General features: G+C 34.9%; 2 protein-coding genes and 1 pseudogene across 3 annotated transcripts; 2 read left to right on the forward strand and 1 right to left on the reverse strand.

The window, feature by feature from the left end:
• Positions 1 to 1,376: 1,376 nt before the first annotated feature.
• LOC118057605 (lysine histidine transporter 1-like) lies at positions 1,377 to 3,766 on the forward strand (annotated as a pseudogene).
• Positions 3,767 to 4,752: 986 nt separating this feature from the next.
• LOC118057604 (protein PLASTID TRANSCRIPTIONALLY ACTIVE 10) lies at positions 4,753 to 9,702 on the forward strand. Its single transcript, XM_035070236.2, has 12 exons — positions 4,753 to 5,535; positions 5,668 to 5,727; positions 5,825 to 5,854; positions 6,158 to 6,231; positions 6,378 to 6,459; positions 6,574 to 6,647; positions 6,931 to 6,997; positions 7,572 to 7,664; positions 7,814 to 7,990; positions 8,067 to 8,117; positions 8,646 to 8,797; positions 9,130 to 9,702. The coding sequence occupies exons 1-12, from the start codon at positions 4,798 to 4,800 to the stop codon at positions 9,569 to 9,571; spliced, it is 2,040 nt and encodes a 679-aa protein (XP_034926127.1). The 5' UTR covers positions 4,753 to 4,797; the 3' UTR covers positions 9,572 to 9,702.
• A 4,267-nt stretch (positions 9,703 to 13,969) lies between these two features.
• LOC118057603 (transcription factor GTE10) lies at positions 13,970 to 21,219 on the reverse strand. Of its 2 annotated transcripts, XM_035070232.2 has the most exons (11): positions 21,086 to 21,219; positions 19,009 to 20,373; positions 18,851 to 18,899; positions 18,583 to 18,741; positions 15,816 to 15,889; positions 15,631 to 15,700; positions 15,456 to 15,536; positions 15,268 to 15,383; positions 15,097 to 15,163; positions 14,875 to 15,005; positions 13,970 to 14,795 (listed from the first exon to the last, which is right to left on the reverse strand). In XM_035070232.2, exons 2-11 carry the CDS (start codon positions 20,353 to 20,355, stop codon positions 14,511 to 14,513), a joined length of 2,379 nt encoding a protein of 792 aa, XP_034926123.1. In that variant the 5' UTR covers positions 20,356 to 20,373; positions 21,086 to 21,219; the 3' UTR covers positions 13,970 to 14,510. The 2 variants fall into 2 exon arrangements, with proteins under 2 accessions (XP_034926123.1, XP_034926124.1); XM_035070233.2 differs by lacking the exon at positions 18,583 to 18,741 and having other exon boundaries at positions 19,009 to 21,211.
• Between the last annotated feature and the right edge of the window lie 5,011 nt (positions 21,220 to 26,230).

Below are 26,230 nucleotides of genomic sequence, written 5' to 3' on the forward strand. Positions count from 1 at the left end.
ACTACAATCTCATAACCCCTCGTCATTTCCACCAAAAACCGAGTGTTGAATTATTATTATACTATTATATTTCCTAAAATTGCCCAGGTTCAATAAAAAATCTTATATTCTAGTAATTAGCTTACAAGGGCTTACACCCTCACTGAAATCCTTATTCTTTTCCATTTGTAATTTCAAGTCAACTTCTCGTTATTGGTTCATATATCGATTAGTAATCTCTATGTGATTTCCTAAACAGTACATAAAAACTAAAAACTGGTGTGTACTTTTTTAGATATTATAGCAGCTGTAATTTTTTAAAATGTTTTTTTATTAAAAAATATATATTAAAATAAAAGTTTTTATATTTTAAAAATTATTTCTAACATTCTAATATCAAAATTCATAAAAACAAAATTCAAAATTTTTCTACACATAAACAAAAGCACTTTTCTCAGTTATTGGGAGTTGTATATATATTATAAACTCAAGAACCCTAGCCCAGCTCGTTGAAAAACCAAACCGAGAGCCAACGAGTCTAAAGCCCATACCCAGACCTGTCATTTAAAAGAAACCAACAAATAAATGCAAAGCCAAGACTGATTGGGCGGGATTATGTTTTCTTTATTGATCACAAAATAATTTTTTTTTATTATTTATCCATCAGAACTTACTACAAAACTAAACTTATTTCGATTAAAATGTATTTGATTATTTATTTTATAGGGTTATTTTATTCCAATTTTTATCTTTTTAGACTAAAATAATATTTTCTTAGATATGTATCTCTCTAGTTTTTCTAAAAACCAAAACTTTTGTATAATTAGCTTATTTTTTGTATGTCAATGTACAAAGTACAAACTACAAAAACATAGACTTAGTCCCATACCATATTAAAAAAGAAAAGAAAAAAAAGAGTTGGAATGTTTCCAAGGTACCAAACTTTGTTAGAATCTTCAGGGAGATTTTATTAGCTTAGAAAAAAAAAATCTTGTAATATCGTATAAATAATTGAATTTTTGATGAACATTATCAATATTTTAAATATTTTTAGTAGATAACTTAGTCAAAACAAATTTGAGTTTTTAAAAGGAAACAAACTCTTGTTTATATATATATAAATATATATAATTGAATTGGTATTAAGCATTATCTATAATTTAAAAATCTTGTTATTAGATAACTTAGTCAAAACAAATTTGAGTTTGAAAAGGAACGAAACTCTTATTTTTAAGTATATATATATACTTCACAGTAGAATATCTAAGTAGGTGATATCAAAATCTATAATCAACTCTTGAACAGTTATAACTTCTTAGATAATTTGCTGCTATTAAGATTAACATTAATTTTTTAGAATAACATTAATGGATCTAATGCAGCCGGTGAAGAATATATCAACCGCTGACGACGCGAAGAAAGACCTGAATGACTGGCTTCCCATCACCCAGTCGAGGAATGCAAAGTGGTGGTATTCTGCCTTCCACAATGTTACAGCCATGGTTGGTGCTGGGGTCCTGGGCCTCCCTTATGCCATGTCTCAACTTGGATGGTAAGTAAGTATTCGGTAGCCAAAACAATGGCCAAAGGATCATTATTTTCTCATGTCAAATCGTCTAGGTCTAGAGGCTGGAATTTATAATTAACCATGGCAACAGCAGTGTTGATTACTTAATGTGATCGATCTCAATGGCTAAATCATGCATGTTCTCGATTTTGTTTTAGGGGTCCCGGTGCTGTTGTATTGATCCTGTCATGGGTTATCACTCTATATACACTGTGGCAGATGGTGGAGATGCATGAAATGGTGCCCGGAAAGAGATTTGATAGGTATCATGAGCTAGGGCAGCATGCATTCGGTGAAAAACTCGGGCTTTGGGTGGTGGTTCCCCAGCAACTAATGGTGGAAGTGGGTTCGAGTATAGTGTACATGATTACTGGAGGGAAATCTCTGAAGAAGGCTCATGATACTATCTGGCCTGACTACAAAGAAATCAAACTTACCTATTTCATTATGATCTTTTCCTCGGTTCACTTCGTCATCTCTCATCTCCCCAGTTTCAATTCCATCACCGCTGTCTCTCTTGTCGCCGCCGTCATGTCCTTGAGGTAAGATGGATCTGCTGTCATTTCTATATGCTGCCACCAGCATTTCCAAGCTAATTTCGTGTCCGAACTCCTTGAATGCTGCTCTAAGATCAATCATGTTCCGTGTAGTTACTCGACTATCGCGTGGGTGGTTTCATGGCAGAAAGGGGTTCAACCAGATGTGCAGTACACCTCAAGGGCTTCAACAAATACTGGGCAGATGTTCGACAGCTTCAGTGCTCTAGGAGATATAGCGTTTGCCTTCGCAGGGCACAGTGTGGTGTTGGAGATCCAGGCAACAATCCCTTCCACGCCCGGGAAGCCTTCCAAGAAACCAATGTGGAAAGGAGTGGTTGTTGCTTATCTTGTTGTCGCTTTGTGTTACTTACCTGTTAGTTTCATAGGTTACTGGGTGTTCGGAAACAAAGTTGAGGACAACATCCTCTTATCACTGGAGAAGCCTCGTTGGCTTGTTGCCGCCGCTAATTTGTTTGTTGTCATTCATGTCATCGGAAGTTATCAGGTATCCGGAAACTGCCCAAAAAGATTCTTTTTTTGAGATTAATCAGTGAGGCTACATGTCATAAATTCATTCCAAAAACTATTCCGAAGATAGATCTATTGCATGTTTTTGTTTCTTTAATACAGGTTTTTTGCAATGCCGGTATTTGATATGATGGAAGCATTCCTGGTCTTGAAAATGAAGTTCCAACCGGGTCAGCCGCTTCGCTTCATAACACGAATTCTATATGTTGGTGAGGACAAATCTCCACAAAAACTTCCATTGATTACTGATTTTTGTGCAGTAAAAGGAGTGTTCTTTTGACAAAGGGAGGTGATTAACTTAATTTCGTGTTAATTTGATGCAGGATTGACCATGTTCGTCGCAATGACATTCCCATTTTTTGGTGGGCTTCTAAGTTTCTTTGGAGGATTTGCCTTTGCTCCCACCTCATATTATGTAAGGCACCATGTTATACATATCAATGCTTATCTTTCTAATTGCTTCAATAAACAATATGCAAAGCTCAAAATGCCGCCATTGTTTGCAATCTCTTTGCAGCTCCCCTGCGTCATGTGGCTTGCTGTATATAAACCAAAGAAATTCAGCTTGTCATGGCTCGCGAATTGGGTATGTTCCTGTTAATTTCCAGCCTCTTTTTTTTTTTTTTTTTTTTTTAAAAAAAAAAAAATTAGCAATATAGTCGTGGTCTTGATTTCTTCTCATTATCTACAGATATGCATTATCCTTGGCTTTGTATTGATGGTATTAGCCCCCATTGGAGCATTAAGGCAGATAATACTACAAGCCAGGGACTTCCAGTTTTACTCCTGACTTCACTGCTTACAAAAGGGATATTGTTGAAGTGCAGCTGCATGCTCGTGCCCATGATCATTTCATTTTTATTTATTTCCGTTCCATGTAGAATAATGGGACTTCTAGCTCTGCTTCTTTATTAGTTAATTTTCTGTATATATATTCGTCTAGGAGTACTAAAATGGGAGATGGATATGTAAAGGCTGCATGATCTATTAACATTCATGCTTAGCCTATGTGAATCTCCTTCATTTTCAATCTTTGTATTCAAGAATTCTCGAAGTCCTTGTTAGCTTCAAACTTTCTTTGTAGTTTTGAATCAATTTCGTACCACTTTTAAAGATTTGGACTTGGTTTCCACTTTTAAAGATTTGGATTTGTACTTGGTTTAGAATATCTATTAAATTGGTGGTTAGTATTATAATAACAATTATTTTTTAAAATATTTTTTATTTAAAAATATATTAAATAATATTTGTTTTAATTTATTTTAATATTATCATGTCAAAACGGTTTAAAAATATACAAAAAATAAAACCAATTTAAAAAAAAATACTTTTAAAATATATAAACAAAGATGCTATTTGTATTACAACCTGATTTTCAATTATATTTTATTAGAAAAATATTAAATTAATATTTAATAGTTTATCTACGTTCTTTATTCATGATTATAGGTATCTTTGAAAATATCCTAAGCTGGATCATGATATAGATAGAGGATCTTTTCAAATAAAAGGAATAGTTTGATGTGGATAAAATATTTTTTGCTTAGTATTGTAAGATAGCCTCCTTAACCTTTCATTTTCTTGGAAAAAAAAATCTAACTTGGTAAAACAACATGCATGCTCTTTATAGTGTTTATCAACATGAAATCTCAAAAACAAATCCCACAATTTTCATAAAAAATATAGTTAATAACTTAGAAGAGGTTCAAGAATCATACTGTTAAACAAATTAGTCCTTAACATAATATTGGTGGTTTTCAAGTTTCATGAACTTAATTTAACATTTGTTCAATAAAAAAAACTAACCAACTAAATTGAAAATAAAGTTAGACTTGGGGGACTAAATTGTGCTTCCATCTGTTCTTCAGCAAGTAGGAACAACACTCACGCCATCTATTTTCTAGGGATTGATATAAGATGTATCTTAAAGTATTTTATTTTTTTTTAATATATTAAAATAATATTTTTTATTTTTTAATATTATTGTACCATCATATAAAAAATTAAAACAAAAAAAAAATAAAAAATATACTTTTACAGCAAAAATAAGCAGCCACAACAAAAAGGGCAAAAATCAAATCCAATTTTGTAAAAATAAAATAAGAAAACTCTCACTACAATTTTAAAAAGTGAAAACTAAAAGCTTTATCCACTACTCACTCTCTCTCCATTTTGCACACAAAAATGCAAATCCTCCAAACTCCTTTCCCTCTCTTCTCTTTACCCAAACCCCTAAACCCTTCCCTTAAACCCCACCATAAAAACCACCACCAGTTCCTCCTCCTCCCTCGGCACCCTCTCTCCACCACTCTAACACCTCCAAAATCTTACAGCTCAGATGAATTCCCAGTAGACGAAACATTCCTTGAAAAATTCGCACCAAAAGACCAAGAAACCGAAGACGAAGCTCGAAGAAAGAACTGGATTGTCCGTGGCTGGGCACCATGGGAAGAAATCCTAACCCCAGAAGCCGATTTCGCGAAAAAGTCACTAAACGAAGGCGAAGAGGTCCCTCTTAAAACCCCAGAAGCAATTGAAGCATTCAACATGTTATCTCCAAGTTACCGTTCGCAGAAAATTAAAGAAATGGGGCTTACTGAAGATGAGTGGTATATGAAGCAATTTGAGATAAAAGGGGAGATACCGGATAAGTTGGAGACAGAATGGGTTAGTCCATTGGTTGTTAGACAGGTGGCACCGAGGGACTGGCCGCCAAGAGGGTGGGAAGTGGATAGGAAGGAATTGGAGTTCATTAGGGAAGGGCATAAATTGCAAGGAGTTAGAGTGAATTTGGAGGATTTGGAAAATGGGGTCGGTGTTGATAAGGAGAATATGTGTTTGGAGAGGTATAAGGTGTTCTTGAAGCAATATGAAGAGTGGGTTGAGGCGAATAAGGATAGACTAGAAGAGGAGTCGTATAAGGTAGTGTTTCAAATGATGGAAGGGAGTGAATTTCTCATTTGGGCTTTTTCTTATAGAGGAGCAAAGAAGGTTTTTAAAATACACTAATGTGTGATTTTTTATTTTTTTTTTTTTTTTATGTTGGTGATACAGGAAGACCAAGATTATTATCCGGGTCGAAGAAAAAGAGGGAAAGACTATAAAGAGGGCATGGTTGGACAATGCTGCAATATCTTTCCTTGTTTATACCGTCGAGTTTCAAATTTTAGTTGCTGAAAGATAGTTATAATGGGTTTTTTTTTTCTTGCAGTATGAGCTTCCATTTTATTACCCGGGGCAGGTGAGTTCCTGAGCTTGTTCTGTTCCTTGCTGATTTATTTTTTTTCTCTGGAGTGCGTAATGTAGCTCATGTATAGAGCCATAATAAAGTTTCAATTGCTCGCTAAAATCTGATACATAGGACAGGAAATGTGAACTTATTTTGGATGATACATCAAAGACATGCCATACTTGTGTTAGCCTGTTGAGAATTCTTTACAGGATCTTGGCATGTAGATATATCCTCTTTGAGCTGCTAACAGGGACTTGCGTTGTTCTATCTATAAATTGATGATAATGTGCAGTTTGTGAAATGTCATTGCAGATCTGTGAAGGAAAAGTTACCACTATACATCTATATCAAGGAGCCTTTGTTGATGTTGGAGGTGTGCATGATGGGTACGTATCGTCACCTTGTACTTCCTATTCTGGCTCGCGGGAAGCTAGATTTTGTCATATCCCAAGTGTTTGCTTCCCATCCATTTGCTTGAATGTCTGATTGGAGGTTCCTCATTCCAATCCACGTTCATGTCTATGAATTTCAGATGGATCCCAATTAAACGCAATGATTGGTTTTGGATTCGCCATCATATAAAAGTCGGTATGCATGTCATTGTTGAAATTCTGGTGAGCAGTGTTGTTGGCTTGCACAAATATTGGTATATATGTGAATGTTTCAAACCTGTGGATCTTGCATGTTGAGTGGCCTTGGCTATTTTGATTGGTTCAATTTTCTTGCAGGCAAAGCGAGATCCTTATCGTTTTCGATTTCCACTTGAAATGCGTTTTGTCTATCCTAACATAGACCATCTTATGTATGTGATTCCTTTACACTTTTGCTGCTAGTCTTGTCCTCTTAAAATTTGCAATACTTGATTCTCATGTCGTACCCAAAGTGAGTAGCTTCACAAACTGGGTTACCATGTGGCCTTGCACTGTGAGCCACATGGGTTTCTCCTGCTAGAAAGAGTCTGTGGTAATAAAGTACTTCTATCTATTTCTACCAGCTAATAAGTAGTTAATGGTGCTGTTTATAAGAATTTATCTATATTTATGTGCTTGCCCTATGGCTTTTTGACATTTTTCATGCTCTTCCAGCTTCAACAGATTTGAGTTTCCACCGGTATTTCATCGTGATGAGGATACAAACCTAGATGAATTGCGGGTCTGTAAGCTTCCTTATAAAAAAATAATGCTGTCCACTTCTGTTTCTCCTATATTTTGCCCATGATAAGCCTTTTCCAATTTAGTTCTATTCATGGTTGCCTCCTTTGATGGCATGGATAAAGTCTCCCAGGTTAACCATGGCATAGCTTGGTGCATTGTGAATTATGGGTTCACATGATGAATTACACATGTCATTCACATGCTTGGATGGGCAACCCATCCGTGGCAGTTTATATGGCAATGGCATATTTCATATTCTATTATTAGTTTTAATGTGACTGTAGGATCTTTGAGTTCTCTGAATTGTTTAATATTGGACTCAACCTTATGGTCGAAGGGTATTTGAATACTGTTGGATCTCCCATCTTAAATACTGTTGGATCTCCCATCTTAAACAGCTGAGTCAGTTAAAACATGGGGAAATGTAGTTTTGGAAGGTGGTTTTTTGTTACAGTAGGGGTTGGACAATCTAGTCTCAACTTCTTCATTTTGCTAGTAAATTCCTGCATATATTGTATTTTTTTGAACTTAATGTCTCTCTATTTGTCCTTCACGTGCACTTACATTTGCAGCGTGACTGTGGAAGACCTCCAGTTCCTAGGAGAGATCCCGAAGATAAACCAGAAGAGGAACCTCTATTGTCAAATCACCCTTATGTAGATAAGGTGCCTTTCTGTAGCATTTTTCTCATTATTGTTTTTGTAGCCAGTTTGTGATGGTCAATTAATGTCCAATGCCATCGGTAATCCTGTCTATTTTAAGAACTGCGTGCTGATCCTTTCTTATGATGGGTGAACTTGGGTGTTTTATGCAGTTGTGGCAAATCCATGTTGCTGAGCAAACAATTTTGGATGATTGGGAAGCTAATCCTGAGAAATACAAGGGCAAAAAGATATCCGAGTTGACTGATAACAAAGATTTTGATGAAGAAAATAGCATTGAATATACTGAAGCTTATCATAAGAAAACAGTACTGCCTAAAGTGATTCTGGTGAGGAACATTCTTTGATAATGTACACATCTTTAGTCTGTTGAACACAGCTGACATCTCTTGTACCCATTTGCAGAAAACGAGTGTTAAAGAACTTGACTTGGAAGCTGCCTTAGCCGAGCGTGAGGTCAACGATTTTCTTGAGTTGTTTATTATCTATATTAAAAAATTTATTGATTGTTGTAGTATAGTTGGCTTCTCAATTATGATTTAACCAACATTTATATTTCATTTGTGGACAGAACTATCTTCTATGTTCATGTGTTCAATGTCTGTTTTGTCATCAACCAGGTCCCATATGGTTTACCTCTGTTTTGAAGGTCAAATTTAAAGCCAGCCATGTAATGTTTTATTGTCTCAATCCTTGGCTTGGAGAACACGGAATGAGTCTCTTGCTCCCGGTGCTTTGCTTGCTATTTGCTAGTTAGACAATGCACGGCCAAGTTTCCATTTTGTTCACACATATGCCATATTCATGCAGGATAACCAACCCTCAAAATAGTTTTAATGGCTTGGCTTTTGAGTCATAATTAGAAATCTATTTTATATATTGCTGTATCTTAAACTTCCACTGCAACATAATCAAAGCTCCTTGTAAATATGTCAAACTAGCTTTTTCATTATACTTAATTTTTTCAATGTTTTCTGGATGCAGTTTCATAATAAACTAAGAATGGAAGCAAAGGAAAGGGGAGAGAAATATAAAATCACCAAGCTGAGACGAAATATAGAAATGGATGAGTATGACTTGTTGCACTGGCGTCGATCATTTGAGGAAAGAGAAGCTTTGATCAGAGACATCAGCTGGTGACTCATCTGCTCTCTCTCTGTGTTTGTTGGAAATATTTTATCATATTAGATTTAACATATCTATGTTAGCACAAGCTCCTTCAGGCCCTTCCTGGTTAGGTTGTCTAATATAAAATCTTTAATTGAAGCATGATAATCAACATGAGCAAAGAAAAATTATTATTAATATATACCAGCGGGAGTTCCTTTAATTTGATTCATGGGATCAAAACATGGCTAATTGCTACCTTTTTATATATATATATATATATAACGCATTTACCCAATCTTTGATTGGCTGCATCACTTCCTCTTGTTTTCTCTAACTCAAGCTGGACAATTTGTCGCAGCCGTCGAGCTCTTGGTCTGCCATTGGAAGAACCAGGAAAGTATAAGCCAGCAAGTTTCTTTGGTAAGGACCAATATGATCCTGAAAATCCTTTATACCGGTATGACTACTGGGGAGAACCCAAGAACTCGGAAAAGAGCAAGCAAGAGAGAATGACAGAGCTTCATAACAAATCTATTGTGGGAAAGGGCAATGTTTGGTATGAAATGTCATATGAGGATGCCATCGCACAACGAATGCAAAGGGAAGCCCGTGCAAAGGAAGAGAAGCAAGGAGTGGAAGAAGATTCAGACAGAGATTATGATGACGAGGATGATGATGACGACGATGACGACATTGATTTTAATCTCTTAGGCGACTTTGGTGTTGACTTGGCAAACCACCCAGTAGTTAATGGCACTGAATCTGCTGGAATATCACATGAGGGTATGTTTGACAATTAAAAGAGGGTGAATAACACTCGCCCTAAATGAATTTCATATATTTTACGGTTTTTTGGAAAAGGAAAGAAGGAAGAACACAAATAAACTCTACTTTTGCCTTGTTTATTTAAAGTGACCAACCTTCTGGCGCAGCATATGCATAACAACCAAGTGACTTTTCATATAGGTAGTTCCTAAGTTGTGAAGAAAGCGCTGATTAGTATGGTTCTGCAGCTTCTGCTTATTCTGCCTTGAGAGCCTCATTTGTAGGTCTCTGATATCGTTGCTCCTTCTGGATAATGGAATCGAGTGTAACCAGTTTTTCATGCATCTGGATAATGGAATCAAGTGTAATCAGTTTTTCATACCACTAGATTTTGGTTTGGTTTGGCTGAAAAGAAGCTTTATTTTCAGAACCCTAATGTACTGGAATTGACCTGAAGATCAGCTGCTGAGGTTTAAAAAATTTTAATGATTCATCTACCATAAAAAAACACCTAAATAATTATGAACCTGGCTTATGATTGAACATTCATAACTCAGATGGAGTGATAATTTTGGCTGCTTCAAAACTTCTCAAGGCCCCAGGGACTTTTTGGCATGGAAGTGGCAAAGGCTTGGGCAATTTTACATGGACTTGATCTGGCTATGCAAGCTCTTGAAATTCATGAACATGGGCAAAACAACCACTTTACTCCGTCGTTATAATCCCTGTCCTTAAATTGCTTTCGTGGACAACCACCAAGCCGAAATTTCCAGGATCTAAACCTTTCAGCAAGATTTTCATCGTCGTTATTTGATAAGCAAAGCTAACCACACCTTTTGAACCTCACCCTTTTTCCTAGGCTTCAAATTCCAAGGAATGGTTTGTCCACTATTAACTGCACAATAAAATTTCCAAGCAAAAACCTTTCATTTGCCTTATGGTAGTCCAAGGCTATGACCTGTTACAAAGGGGGCTCCAAATAGGTCTTCAAAGTGGATTTTAATCTCAAAACCACTTATGATCGCTTTTTCAACACCACCAAACTGGAGGCCACTAAATTAGCTTTTCTAGACTCGTACGATTTGTTTTGATCGGATACCCAAGTTAAAAGCTATGGCGTGTTAAAGAAGCAGTGCATGTTTGTCCTTCCAATTTGTCTTCTTGAGTTTCTGTTTGTCGATTCAGTCCATAAACTCAACGGTTAGGTATCCCACGTCAAAAACACCATAAATAGACATAAATTATAGAAATTGTTGACTATCTAAGATGGTATAAAAGGTGCTCTTATCCTACACAAGTACTTGTATATTTCATAAAAGTTAAGACCTTCAAGATCAACAACCCAGTTAAAGACATGAGTTTAAACACCATACGACTCTCTCTCAAAGTGGCTAGATTGCCATCCAAGTAAAACAAGTCATTAGTTTCAATTCAAGAACATAAATGTAGCACAAGCATCCCAACCAATTTTTTTCTTTTTTTCATAAATTATGTTTTCACTCAACAAGGACTATTTTATCATCATCTATTGGCTTCTACACTATCACTAACTCTAGAACTTTTCTCCATAAACCATTAACAGTAGTGTTCCTATACAAATTACTAGAAGAAACATTTGGATGGACAAGATAACCAAACTCGATGGTGCCTCCAGGATCGAAGTACACATAAGAAACATGATGCCAGCCACATTGTTACAGAGTTATTGTCAACTTCTTATTCCATTTGCAGGTTCATCAAAGATTAGGAGTGAGTTTGTGTGTTGCAGCCATTGAGCACCACTTCCCTTCAAAATCATCTAACCCAAAGCAATTTTCACACTCAATATAACCCTAACTTTTCCTTGGATTCAATATACTCACAACTTCTCTTAAGAGCAGTGCAATCTCCTCTAACACTTCATTGCTCATTCAAATTCTAGCAACACAACAATCGCATGTTCAATTATCACCAACAAGTACATTGTTAGTAACTCATTTTTAAGCCTGCAACCATAAAATAGTTAAGCACCTAATGTTGCCCTTTGAGTTCACTAGTTTTTCCTGCTTTAATCATATCGAGATTATCCTTCTCAACCATAGTGGCCCATCAATGACCAAAATCTCACCATAATTTGCCTCACAAGCTCACTATTAAGTAAGGATTTATCCAACTGATTTGAGGAATAATAGTCCCCACCATCAGTATTTGTAGAATCATATTGATCCCTAATTTCATCACAATCTAGAACCACAAATCAAGTTATCCACACTCATAGGCAAGAGAAATTTTAATTTGCATATAAAACACCAAAGGATCCATTTCATACACACCCACACAATACATATCCTAACACGGTCTAATTATCTACACAAGAAACAAAACAATTTACATAGAACATCATTCACTAACATTAACAGTCATGACTAGGGTTCAAACTCGAACTGATCAGTGTCACGTAATAATGATCCTGTATGCATCATTGCACCACCTAGACAGCTCGTAATTATAGCAAGCATCAAGAAGTATAAGAGATAATTCTCACCTCTTTGAGGAGAGAGAAATCCTCAAGGATGCAATGAATACTTGAAGCTGAAACAAACTCCTCACTTCAAAGATTCTCGTCCGCTGTATTTCAAATGCCCCATCGTCAAGCCTCTGAAGCTTCCTTGCCACATGATGATTGCAGTTTAACGCTAGTCCATAAGATTCGAATCTCTTGAATAGATCAAACCGAAGTTGTTGATGATTTGCAACCATCCATGGAGTTCGAATTTCTTCTTATATTTTGAGGAAAGACTCTAAAAGAACTGATTTATTTTAGAATTTGTTGTCTAGTCGTCGTGCTTGTTTACTTCTCGACTCACAAGTATAAAAATTTAGATTTGTTTTTTTCTATTTTGGTGCGGTGAATTCATTTTCTTTTCCTCAGGTTTTGATTTTTACCAATTCCCTCCCTGGAGTTTTATTCATAACTAACAAAAAATTTCTCACATTTCAAATCTTCTCTTAAAAAAAAATATTCGGCGGCGCTTTTTCGCCTTCTCTTCGCTCTGGACAGTAACGCCCGAGGTAGGGCGGAGAGGTAAGGTGGTTAGACAGCGGGAGAGGAGAGAGTGTTTAGAACAGAAATAATGGTTGTGTTTTTTTATTTAAAAATATATTAAAATAATATTATTTTTATAGCTAAAATCACCAAAAATAAATTCAAAATTTTATGAAATTGTTGTTAAAATACGGGCCAAACACCCCCTAAATCTTTTAATTACAAGGGGAAAACTAAGTTTGTTTCAATCAAGTTCCCCACCAATCAATTGACCGAATTGAGTTTCTTATTTTCTCGAGTCCGGGTTTGGTTATATATATAGCCTGGCATAACCTGTTATGATGATGGCCATTTTTATCTAGGATTTTTAAAATGAATAAAAACATTTGTTCTAGAAAACGTAAGACATGAGTCGTTGTGTTATTTTTCTTTTTTTTAAGAGAAAATAAAGAAAATTCTCTCAATATTTTGACTCCAGTCCAAAAACACGGTACAAACTACTTTTTTTAATTTAAAAAAATATATTAAAAATTATTTTTTTTATGTTTTCTCTGATATATTGATTTTAAAAATAAAAAATATATATTTTAATATATTTTTAAAAAATTTATTTTTAACTACAGCCATTACTGCTATTACAATTTAGATTACAGATCCGATACCAAAACAAACCAATGACAAGATGGACGATATTTCACATAAATGAGAGGCACCATTTAGTGATTTCCCAAAATTATAGGCCCGGAGAGCAATCCGAGGTCTGAAGATGAAGCCCGATCGCACACCGTATTTAAACTGCTTCCAACTAAAGTCCTCCTAAAGATAAGAGAGACTTCTTTCCACGAGCTCTGACTGGACCCTTACTAGGATCAAACCAATGCGTGTTTCTCCACTCGTTTAATCGTCGTTGTAATGACGCATGCGCCTAGAGTTGGCATTTTGTTCTACAGAGATGGGCTCCATTGGGATGGATCAAAGTTAGAACAGTTGGAGCTCAACCCTGGACCTGCCTGCGTTATCGCTTTCAGGGATGACTTCCACGTTTCTCAGAGCATATAAGATGCTTCCAGTATAACTATCAGGAGTGTGCCGTAAAGGATATTATTTATTTTTACTTTCTAAAAAAAATTTAAAAAAATTATTTTTTTTTAAATTAATATATTTTAATCTTTTTAGATATTTTAATATACTATATCAAAATAATTTTTTTATATTAGTATTTTTTTTTTTAATAAAAAACACTTTCAACAGCGAGTTGACAGCTAACACACTTTAGCTAACAGGATACCAAATACGAATCACAAGTGATAGGAAATGCCAGGAGCACAATGCCCATATCATTTCACAATTCTCCCGAGGTAATGAAGGAACTGAAACATTCAGGTCTCAGGTATCAAGAGAAACACAATTGAGAAAGAAGAAATGAAATGAATGCCATTAAAAAGTGCCTCAGCTTTGACTATATTACAATTCCTAGGTTAACTTACCTCCTGCCTAAGCTTCCGAGCTTGCTTTCCCCCGCCCACGCATCCCTACAACCCACAGAACCTAATGCCATGCAACCCAAGGTTTTCACTAGCTCGAATAAACTAGAGTTTCTTTTTTTACAAAACTATAAAATTGAATAAACAAAACCTCAAGCCCCGGCAACTCTTTCACTGGCAACCCACAAGTCGCCTAATGCTAACACTGACAAAATGTTGTTTACCATGTTTTGAAACCGCACTCCAAACCAGTAACAAGAACAAGGCCAAAAAATACAAAACCCAATTAACAACTGCTTATCATGTTTCCCCTGAGAGTTTGCGGCTCATTCTTTCAAGTAGGTGAAGAGTAATCCTCGTCGTAGGCTTGTCTGCTGCTGAGATATATCACAAAGGATACGGATACAGAAGATTATGCATGCCCGTAGTTCTTTGGATGCAGAAATAATCAAAGCAAAGACCTGATCAGTCAATTTCTCCTTCCTCAACATCTTTTGCTCGCTCTGGTACACTAGAAGGTGTTGGTTCAACTACTTCCTCTTCCTCATCATCGTCTTCCTTCATGTATAATCCTAGTAGCTCCAGAGGGTTACTACTTCCCTGAAGCTTGAAACTACCCAAGCAATTTTGAGAAAGATCTGGGCTTGTTTCCTCTATGAAAATTGGAAGCTGTTCATCATGGACCGTCCTAAGCATTTCTAAGTCTTCCATGAAATGACTGTTCTCGTTGATATCAACAGTCTTTTCCATCTGCAGAGAACAAGAAGATGTTTGGTTCCTTTCTTAAGAAGCTTTGGGGCTGGCTTTACATAAAATGATGTAATTTTACCTCTAACAATGCCTGACGGGCAGCTTCTCTTTCCAGTAACCTCTTCCTTTTCACTTCAGCAGCAGCTTCAGCTTCAGCTTTCCTTCTAGCCTCTTCAGCAGCCTTGGCTTCTGCCTGCAACCGAGCCTTTTCTGATATCACAGATTAAGAGATAAATCATTGATATTGGAAAATAACATCACGACTCAAAAATTAAGGATATGATGGATTGTGATTCCAAACCTTCCTTTTGCCTTCTTTCAAATTCCTCCTTCTCCTTCCGCAATTTCTCGGGATCACACTTCTCACCCTGAATTCAACATATCACCAAGTGAATAGTCCACACAAAAAACAAACTTGAAAGCATGTAAATTTTTTGCAATAGATAGCATGAAGGTTGATGCCAAGACCAACCTTTTCAAGTGCTTTTTCTCGAGCCTTAAGTATGGTGTCGGCAAAACGGTTCCTCAACAAAGCTGCACGATAGAGCTTTTCGGGAGAGACTTGCCTCTTGGATGGAGCACTCTCCCCTATAATATTACACATGATGGGTGAGATGAAGTCCCATATGTAACAGCAATCTTCTTAATGAGCATGCTTACCCTCTTGGTGGCCATCTACCTCAGCTGCAACTGGCTTACCCTCAGTATCCAGCTCAACTTGGTCCAATCCATCTACAGATTCTGAACAAGGCATTGCAAGCAGAATAAAATTGTTCAAAACAAACTGTAAGAACCCTAGAACATGAATAATATGTAACAAAACCTAAAGACTTACGATTTCCAACATCTGAATCATCCGGATCACTTCTCTTTTGGTCTGCATTTTCTCCAGGTTCCATTTTGCTCTATTACAATCAGAAATATAAGAGAAAAAACATTGTCATGCCTAAGAGAGAAGATCACAACTTATAAATCCACACAATTTTCTGACTAAACCAACAAAATTTGTAGAATACATACCTTAGCAGCATTAATGGAAGCAGACACTTTCACTGCAACAGATTCACTACCAGATTCACTGCCAGAATCTGAATCTGAAAAGAGAATCACACACGAGTAAAAAGAGATCATTATACTAACTATGAAGGCTTTCTTAGCTCAATTTACATACATGACCTTTTGCAGCTATAGAATTTATACAGAAAAAAGAAAAAGGAATTAACCACCACCAAATTACCAACTACTCGAGGGAAAACATAAGCAAACCACACATTCTTATGATTATTACACATGAACCTTGTGAATAAATAACATCATGAGGGCAATGCACTGATACCAAAGCCACAACAGAGTGCAAACCAAACAGAAAATCCCAGTTTCCTAGACCAGTCATGGAGCAAAGCTTATGACCTGTGTTAAATAATTGGGAGATAGTTACAATGCGGGACAGTCACTCTCATTTCTCATACCAGTCAGCTATTCAAAGCACAGGAAACAGATGCAAGATAAGTTTAACTCTCTCGCTTCACACACCCAAAACAGTACAAATCTTAGAAATTGAATATGAAAAATATAAAATGTGAGAAACACAGTTCCTTTGCTTGACTCCTGGTTTATTATCATGTCAAAAATCCATCATAAGAAATTCACATATCATAGACATGCAGTCGCATCCTACCCATCCCAATACAACAATTGGGTGAAAAGATGTTTGTTCCAATCACTTGATGCATAACCCAAAACAGTTATATGCTAGCCAGCACCCTTTGGATTCATCTTCACTTATCAACAACAAAAAACACCTGCAATGAACGGACCTTTCCTAAGGGAAACTAAAATTCATCAGAATAGCCGAGCACGTGGACTCTAAACAAAGTCCAGTGAGCCCACAGTTTTTTTTTGCAAGCCAAATATCAAATTCTGCACTTTCTGCCCAGGAGTGTTTTGGATATGTACCAAATTTTACATCTCAAAGGCTTGGTGGCACTTGGCCAGATATTGATAATATGAACCTCCAAATCATTGACATTGTTGAGAAGATCAAAATTTTTATTAGCCAATGTTTCTTGACTGGCTTACCATTCCTGGGATGTTTCACCCAATCAAAAAGTTTGGTGACTTCTCCTAGCACCTAGGACTTCAAAACCACTAATCAAGCAGGAAAATATCATCTATGATTGGAAAGAAAACAGGGACTAAGTTGCTCTGATCCTTTAAGCTATAAGGTTAAAATGAACCAAAGTCATTAAGCAAACATAAAATCATTTCCATCTTGTGAATTTGAGGGTGGAAAGAATCATGGAAGTGACATTTCCCAGTATTTTAGTGCAGGTGGATGAGGTGGAATTCAAAATTTCCCAAGAATCCATCTCTATCCAAGCAAAAACTGTGGGATAGACTTCTTTCCTTTCTTTAATTCCCTATTGTGTACATCTTTGGGGCGAGTTTCAAAAAGATTAGAAGCATCTTCTGTTCTAATCTATCTCTGTAAATCATCTTTTGTTCTGATCTATCTTGGTAATTTCTCTCGTGGACGAGGTCTGATCCCCGTATGTGTATATCCTTCATTTCTCTAATTAATAAGCCTTCTTTTCTATGTAAAACATTGGGCCGTAATTTACCTGCTAGAGACTAAAGCTCACGCATAACCAATTGCATTGAACTGTTTGAAAAATTACTTCTTAACAGAGTAAATGTCCAACAACCTGTAACAGAAACATGAAGGGCAAATGCCTGCATGCATGCACATATATATAGAATCGTTAAGAAAATAAACCAGTCCAACAAAATTGATCATGGATCAGCCCATAAAGTGCTTTTGTATGCTTTGATGCACCAGAGTACGCGGCAACATGTTTCCACTCTTAAATCACATTGAAACAAGATGGGGCTTGTTAGATTCAACAATCCCTGGTGTTCCATTAATATGCCCCCTTAAATCAGGGTGTAGCCTTGCCAAAATGTGGTAACAGATCAGACGTATATCTAGTACTTTCAGATAACCATTGAACATGTAAACCTAACGCAAAAGCCAGACTGAACTTGAGTGTCAATGAGGGTCAGATAAAAGGGTATCCTCCTAGATGAAGTTCATGAGGGAAAAAAACAACTTGATACCAACAGAAAAAGCAAGCCTTATATAAGACATTCGCTCAAAGATAGCTGAAGGTAGCTCTTGGAATAAAACAGGGAAGTAAGTTGTTCTCCCTCGCAGCATCCGTGCATCCACCAAAACAAGCATGTGGCAGTTACACCATAGTTTTAGGTGGCAAGATTCTAACAAAGCTATTGACAGGGAGCAAGGTGAAAGGAAATTTTATAACTATATTTTAAATAATTTCACCATCTTGCAATTTACAGAGGCATCCAGCATATAACTATATGAGTTACAAAATAGGCTAAACAGTTCTTGAATGGTTAGGCTAACAGAAAGGAATCAGAATCAAATGACACAATATGAAAAAAATCAGAGTAAAATTTTTAGTATCAAACAAGATGCAATGACAACATGATATTCAAACAGCACTCTATCAAAGTTTACAAAGATATGTGCTTCGAAATAACATCAGAAGTCCACATTCAGCATACCAAAAAACGATAACATGCATTCCAAAGTTCTGAAGAATCATGTTAAGAGACTGATGTCTATAATTTATTTCTTCAGAATCCAGGAATCAAGCATGAATCGCGATGTTGCTTATTTACACTCCAATATCGAAAAAATATTGTAAACAAATTCTATAAGAAAAAGACGTGGTGAAAATGAAAAGGTTTATAAAACACTAACCACTTGAAGATGAGCCTGATTCACTATTGGAGCAACTAGGACTGCTACGTTTACTGTTCTTATTGGCTTCATCTTTTTCTATCTTTATTGAAGGGTAACTTGAAATAGGAGGATCATTTCCACCAACAATATCTATATCTTCTTCAACAGTATCATTTCCTAAAAAACATGATGAATGAGTATTCAGCTGGTAAAAAAATTAACATGCATAATGGGCATGAGATGCCTGGTATCTAGAGATGCGCAAAAGTATAGTAAAAAAGTTTACCTTTGCATGGTAGCAATGATGAATTGCTAATCCCGGGCTCGTTAATAATCTGAATCAGAAAAACCACCACGGATCAGACTTTTATTGAATGTTTCCAGAAAAAAAAAAAAAGAACATCAAAACAATGGCAGACAAACATATGACAGAAATATGGGTACCTCCATTTCACATGGTTCAGTTTTTGACTGGTTTTTCTGTTTCTCCAGTATATAATTATCCAAGAGTTTCCGTAAGTCAAACAATGTATCATCACCAAGAGCATCAATATCAATCTCAATCTCGTCCTCACCATTCTGGCCAGCATTACCACTATGCTCTTTTAGGAATTCAATAATGCTTTCAGGCAATTCACCCAGCAATGCCTCCAACTCCATGCTCAACTTCTGCTTCTCCCCATTAGACATGACCCGCCTGACAGGTTCTGGCTTAACCTTATTGTCACTCGGTGTAATTTTCTTCTTTTTCAAAGGAGGAGCACTAGTAGTTGTTTCCCTTTCTATATGAACAGTTGTTTCCCTTTCTATATGCACATCAGTTCTTGATGGCATTGATTCCACGCCAGTGGTAACAGGAAGCTTCTTCTCTATAACTTTCCATCTAACTTCAAAGTACTTACTGAGGGTCTCAGCCATGGAATGGACATCATTTCCAGGAGGGTTATACTTCATTGCATTTGAGAAAGTAAGTCGCACATCTGCAGCAAATCCCAGTGGACTCAAATATTCACCAGAAACAATCTTGCTCTTCACTGTACCCAAATCCATTGGATGTTTAATGATAGTAAAATAGTCCGGTATGTTCAATTTCACCACATCAACAGGAGTGTTGAAAATCCAACCGAACTGATGTGTCATCAAACGATTTAGTAATGCCTCACACTGTTTCATCAACATAGCAGTCGAAATGCCCAGTGGAGCAGCTGGCTTCACTGGCTCAGAACGTGCTGGTGTACCCTTTTTTGTGTGGCCTCTATTTCGATCAGGAGGAGCCCGTTTCTTACTCTGTGGAGCTGATACTTCAAATGAACTATGGAGACCTTCTAGTGGAGGCCTCTTTTGGCCATCACTGCAACTCCTGATATCACTAGAAGGCGATAATAAAACTGTATTTGAACTCAGAGAAGCCACTTTCCTCTGCAGGATTCTGACCTGTTCAAGTTCCTTTTTCAACCTCATTTCCAAATCCTTCCTCTCTGGCCTTAACATCCTTGACAGTGACAAGACTTGTGATGGTACACCAAAAGTATCATAACAATCCATATTCAAACTAATGCATTTTCTCTTGGGAGCACAGGAATCTTCCGATGCTGTCATCTCAATGTCGACACGTCCAGAGCTCCCAAACCCTTCTGATTCAGCCATGGTGCGAACAGCATGTCGAAAATCCGGAACAAAACCAGAGGAGTGCCCTTTAGAGAACTTCTTTGATTTCCCCATTGGTTGTGAAAGCCAACACTTTTTTGATTCCTTCCGTCCAATAAACTCTATAGGAACAGTCGGTGCCATAGGATTATCTTCCAATAACTGCACATATCATCAACTTCAGCTGTTTAACTTCTTATGTTTCCTCTGAATTCAATTTCAAAAAATTCATACCAATGATCTGCTTCCAGTTCACAATTCCTCTACCATACACACATTTATTCAATTTCTTTTAACTTCAAGGAATCACGTTTAATAAATAAATAATTACTCTTGTTTTATGTCCTTTTTCTCGCAATTGTACTGAAAGTTTGAAGTTTTCCACTACAATTTACAGTAGTCCTCCTTTATTTATGAGCAGCAATAACAGATCCCCATCAAATCACACACTAATTGCATGTGTCCCCAAACCTAAATTCATCTGAAGTAAATCTTCAACAAACGAGCTTCAAAACCGACACTGATCTGATCTGATTCAATTCTCCAAAAACCCAAAAACAAAAATTAAAAAAAAAAAAAGCTAAGAACCCAATCTTATTATCTCTCTCTCTCTCTCTCTAAAATTCAAACAAAAAGAGAATTTTAAGAAATTAAAGAACTTTATTTGAGAAACAAAACAAAATACTCACTCAAAAAAACCTAATAAGCTCCTTTGAGCAAACAAAAAAAACCCATGACATCGCAAACCCTAAATAGATCGAAATCGAAGCTAGAAATAAACGCATCGACACGAACACAATGTGACGGACATACACACAGACACCCTAGAGCGAGAGAGAAAAATCAAGGCTTATTAATCAAACCAATTCAAAACCTGGATCTCCCGCTTTCGCCTTTGATTCCAACAAACCCTAGAGTGAGAACCCTTTCTCTTCGCGATTAAGAAAGAGAGAGAAACGAGAGACAGAGCTTCCAGAAGCGTGTGGGATTTGATGGGCTAGTTTGGTCGTCTATTTAAAGGCCCACTCGGCCTTATATGCCCGCCGCTTTTTAAACAATCCTCACCGTTTACTTATTCACTCGGTTAGATCTAATGGTTAATAACTAATAATTAATAATTATTTATACCACCGTCAAGTTCAGGATCTAACGGCTCCGATTTACTTTAAGCCGTTTCTGCGTAGATCGTGTTGGATTTTTTAGATATAATTATCTCTATTAATACTCACAACAAAAACAAAAGCGCCCGCGTGTATTAATAAATATAATCGCTGTACTATGTTAATACGTGTACGTTTTTGTTGGAGCGTGTGGATCATTGTGAGGTAAGGAGCGTGCTTTATGTGGGAGAGAAAAGGTTTATCAGGGGTTGGTGAACACGTGTTTTTTTTTTACAATTTCACCGCCATGTGACGCGGCACGTGGGAGCTTTTGCTTCGCAGCTCCCACGGGCTTGACTTTTTTAGCTTGCTTTGCTTCGGAAACTTTGACCTTTCACTAACACTTATTTACTGACTGAGGGGAATTTTTTTGGCCGGTGTGTATTGTCCGGTAAAAAATTGGTAAAATAAATTGGAAATAAATTTTCGACAACCGTAGAGAGGGCAGTAGAAAAGGAAGGAGTTGGGACCTTGAGATTCTAGCAGTTAAGTTTGCGGCTATATTTAAAATTAAAATTTTTACTTTATCTTTTGATATTTCAGATGGCTGCCTGAGTTCATTTATGACCGGCTTCAGGTAAGTAATTGCATCCACATTCCTATTAATCAAACCAATCCTTAGCTATAATAACGAGAGTAAAATAAAGTAAAGCATAGTTGCTTCTTCATGACTGCTTGTTGCTGCAGTTGGTAGCCTATTTTTAAAAAAAATTGGGATTTTTTATTTGTTTAAAATTAATTTTTCATGTTTTTTTATTGTTTTGATGTGTTGGTATCAAAAATAAATTTAAAAAAAAGTAAAAATATTTATTATTTTAATACATTTTTAAATTTAAAAAAATAAATACTACCACAACATGAAATATCAAACAGTCTTAATTTTTCATGATTTTTGACAATAGCATAGCCATGTAAGGTCAAAAGGGGGTAATTACCCCTTAATGTTTTTTAAATATTTCTTATATTAGAATATTAATATAATAGCATGGTGATCAGGGCTTGAGGGGTTAACACACAAAAGACAAAAGAAAATATCATTGACTTGTATTTTAATATAATAAATAATATATATCTTATGTTTAGGTTTCCAAGCACTCACTCCAGCTCATTTCTCCTTTCCCCAAACATTTTCCTTTTCTTTTTTTTTTCTTCCACTCGCTATCCAAGAGCTTTTCTATATATTTTTTTGAGTCGATGTTCCTTACCTCTCTCCCTTGTTCAAATTTTTCTTCAAGTCAAATTAAGCAAGTAACCTTTTTTCACTTTAGATAATTTTTTATTATTATTTTTTCTATTTATTTTATTATCTAATTTTAATTTTATTCTTTTTAAATTAATTATTAAAAATATTAAGATTTATAATCATTTAGGGATTTTGATATGTATAATGTTTTGAATCAATTAAAGGTGAGTGGTAGACACCTGCAAGATTTTGAACAATAGATATTGATTTGATTGTTTTGAATTAATTAAAGGTTACATAATTTCCAGTTGAATTTGTGGAATTAAATGTTTTCAGGAGATGAACAAGCAAACATTCCAATTATTATCAGTAAATAAAGATTGATATTTCAATAATTAAAATTGTTTTAGCTTGAGACTGGTATTTTTTATAATGTTAATTTCCTTGTGACGTCCTATAAAATAATCAGTATATACGAATAAATAATTCATATTTTATTTTATTTGTTTTTTTTCTTTTTTGTTTTTGTTAGACAATTTGTGTTTTGTTGAAGCCTGGAGAAGAATTAACACATGCGTGCAAGCCTAATTTTAATTAGTGCATATTAGTTTTTTCTTAAAAAAAAGAAAAAAACTATTTTTTTTGTAAGTTTTTTTATTTTAAAAGTATTTTTAAATTGATTTTGCTTTATATGAGTTAGTATATTTGTTTCGAATTGATTTCTAACGTATATCTATATAATATAGTATTTGTTAATAATGTGTTTTCTCATTTAAAAAACTCTGGTTCCGCCGCTGATTTCTGGGTTTTTCTTCTTATATTTGAACGTATTTTTAGGTTATGTACTTCTAGAGATAGTTGATGAATTTGTTTGATTTCTCCAGTTTTATAGGAAGAAATGCATGGCGAGTCATTGGATTATAGCGATTCAACGTCATAGATTCGGTGATGAGTTGAATTCACCACCATTGTAGGGTTCTTGATTCCAAGAAAAATAGGTACAAAAAGTCTCAATGATGTTTGTAGAATTGCACAGGAAGGAAGAGATGTTTCAATTAGCCCTGTATAGCATGTAGTTTCAGTTTTGGAATTTATCTCCAACATTGGTTTTGAACATAAAGGTTGCCCCGCCATAGCTGAAGATAAATGGCTGACAATGGCTTGGTTAATAAATTTGCAAGTTGATCCTTTGTGATTAAGAAGGAGATGTGAAGTTTTTTTAACTAAAACTTGACCCATAGTGAAAAATCAATTTTAATACATCCAGTTCTGTTATGATAAATTAAATTAAAAAACAAGGAATCACGTTTAATAAATAAATAATTACTCTTGTTTTATGTCCTTTTTCTCGCAATTGTACTGAAAGTTTGAAGTTTTCCATTACAATTTACAGCAGTCCTCCTTTATTTGCTTCTTAGTGACTGCTTGTTGCTGCAGTTGGTAGCCTATTTTTTAAAAAAATTGGGACTTTTTATTTGTTTAAAATTAATTTTTTATGTTTTTTTTATTATTTTGATGTGTTGATATCAAAAATAAATTTTAAAAAAATATATATTATTTTAACATATTTTTAAATTTAAAAAAACAATCATTATCTTTACTATTAATTGTTGAGATTTAATGACACGAGAGAAGGTTGGACACAGTTTTGTTCATGTGGGAAAAAGGTAAAAGTGGTAGGCTGCTCCATTGTGTTCTTCTGATACACATCTATTTTTAAAAACATTTTAAAAATCTCAACAAACTTGACCCATAGTGAAAAATGAATTTTAATATATTTAGTTCTGATATGAAAAATTGAATTAAAAAACAAGTAAGTAGCTTCAATATTATTGCATCATAGTTATGGATTTGTTATTAAAAAGAGTCGTAGATCATGTAAAATGGATTTGCGTCAATGTAATTCAGTTGTTGTGTTGAAGATTGATTTATATTCTAATTCAATGCTGCTACGAGCAACAATGTGCTATTGTTTGCTGCTCCAGCTAATACGAGTGGTTATATGAACGATACAACATGCCTGATAATATAAGGGTGATTGGGAATATAATTATAGTTATTTTTAAAATGTTTTTTTTTATTAAAAAAATATTTTTTATTTTAAAAAAATTATTTTTGATATCAACATGTTAAAATAATTTAAAATATTAATTTAAAATAAAAAATTACTTAATTAACTAATTTTTTTCAAAAACAAAGACATAAAAACAACCGCTAATATGCATGCATCTATATCACCAACCTAGCCGACATCATTTTTTTTTTTTTTAGTTTAATGTGAGTGTTCGAGTCAACTTGCGCGCACCTCAATTAATCCCACGGGCTTTGAAATTAACGACCATGTAAACCTTAGTGGCCATCATATGAGCAACCACAGGACTTGAACCTAAATCACAGAGAAAAACAAATCTCTTGGTTCGAAGTTTTATATTAAACCACCACCCTAGATGGTTGTAGCCGCATCATTTAACCCTTGAAGAGGGTGATTTCATGTACTGCTGAAACGAATTCCAGAATTCACCATGGACTTAAGCTATGAAGGATTCGTTAGACAGCTTACCAATAAATGTACGTTTGATGCATGAATTTGTGTAATTATGCTTATAGGAGTTATGGAACTAATCAATTGGTTCGTGAATACAGATTAACTGAATTAATAAAAATATTACAATAATATTGTTTTAATTTTTAATGCATTTACATAAAAGTTAGATGCTTGTCTCTAGTAAAAAAAAATATTGCAAGAAGAAAAGGAAGCATGTTGATGAGATAAAAGAGTTCAGTTCGAGATGCCTTTCTTGTCCTTCTTTCAAATTGTCCAAATATTTTTTTTATGGCTCTTTTATTTTTATAGAATGAAGGACATATAACAAAAGAGTTATATTTTTTCATAGAAAACAAATTCAAGAAAAGATTAATTATACTAAAAAATCCTTTTGTTTTAATTGGAATTTTACTTATTATTCTTCTTTAAAAATAACTGTCATGTAATTAAATAAAAATATTTTACAGCACTCATTGCGATATAAATTAATATATATTTATCTCTTAATTTCTCAACTTAATTTTTAATTATTTTTAATATTTTTTTTAATGTTAACCTGCACTTTTAATCCTCCGTATGTTTAATTAAACAGAAGGTATAAATTTTCTAACTCGCAGCAATTTTTAGTGTGCTGCTGCTACAAAAGACGTTGGCCTGGCTATAAATTTTTTTTTTTTTTTTTAAATACGTTTGCAGAGAGTAGGTAAATAGACTAGATATTTTTTTTATATAATTTTTTAATTCGTTTCCATTGTTTTAGAAATAACATGTTAGTGTCCTGACCAAAGTTGATTGTTAATTTTTTATAAAAAAAACATTTAATTAAATTTGTTAAATATAATTTTAATTTTGTTTGCATTATATAAAATTAATTTTTATCATTACAAATAAAATATATTTTAGGCAAGAAAATGATTTAACTGTGAGAAAAACCAACAAAAGGACTATGTTGCATTTACAAAATAATTTAAGTGCAACAGTCGTAACCTATTATATAGCCATAGCACATACATTCTAAAATTAAGAAATTAGAACTCAGTCCCTATATTTTTCATGGTTTTGTATTTAGTCTTTGTGTTAGTCCCCTAACTAAGTTCACTATTATTTTAAAAAAAATCTAAATTACTTTTT

This window comes from Populus alba, chromosome 15 (genome assembly GCF_005239225.2).
Source record: "Populus alba chromosome 15, ASM523922v2, whole genome shotgun sequence".
NCBI lineage: Eukaryota > Viridiplantae > Streptophyta > Magnoliopsida > Malpighiales > Salicaceae > Populus > Populus alba.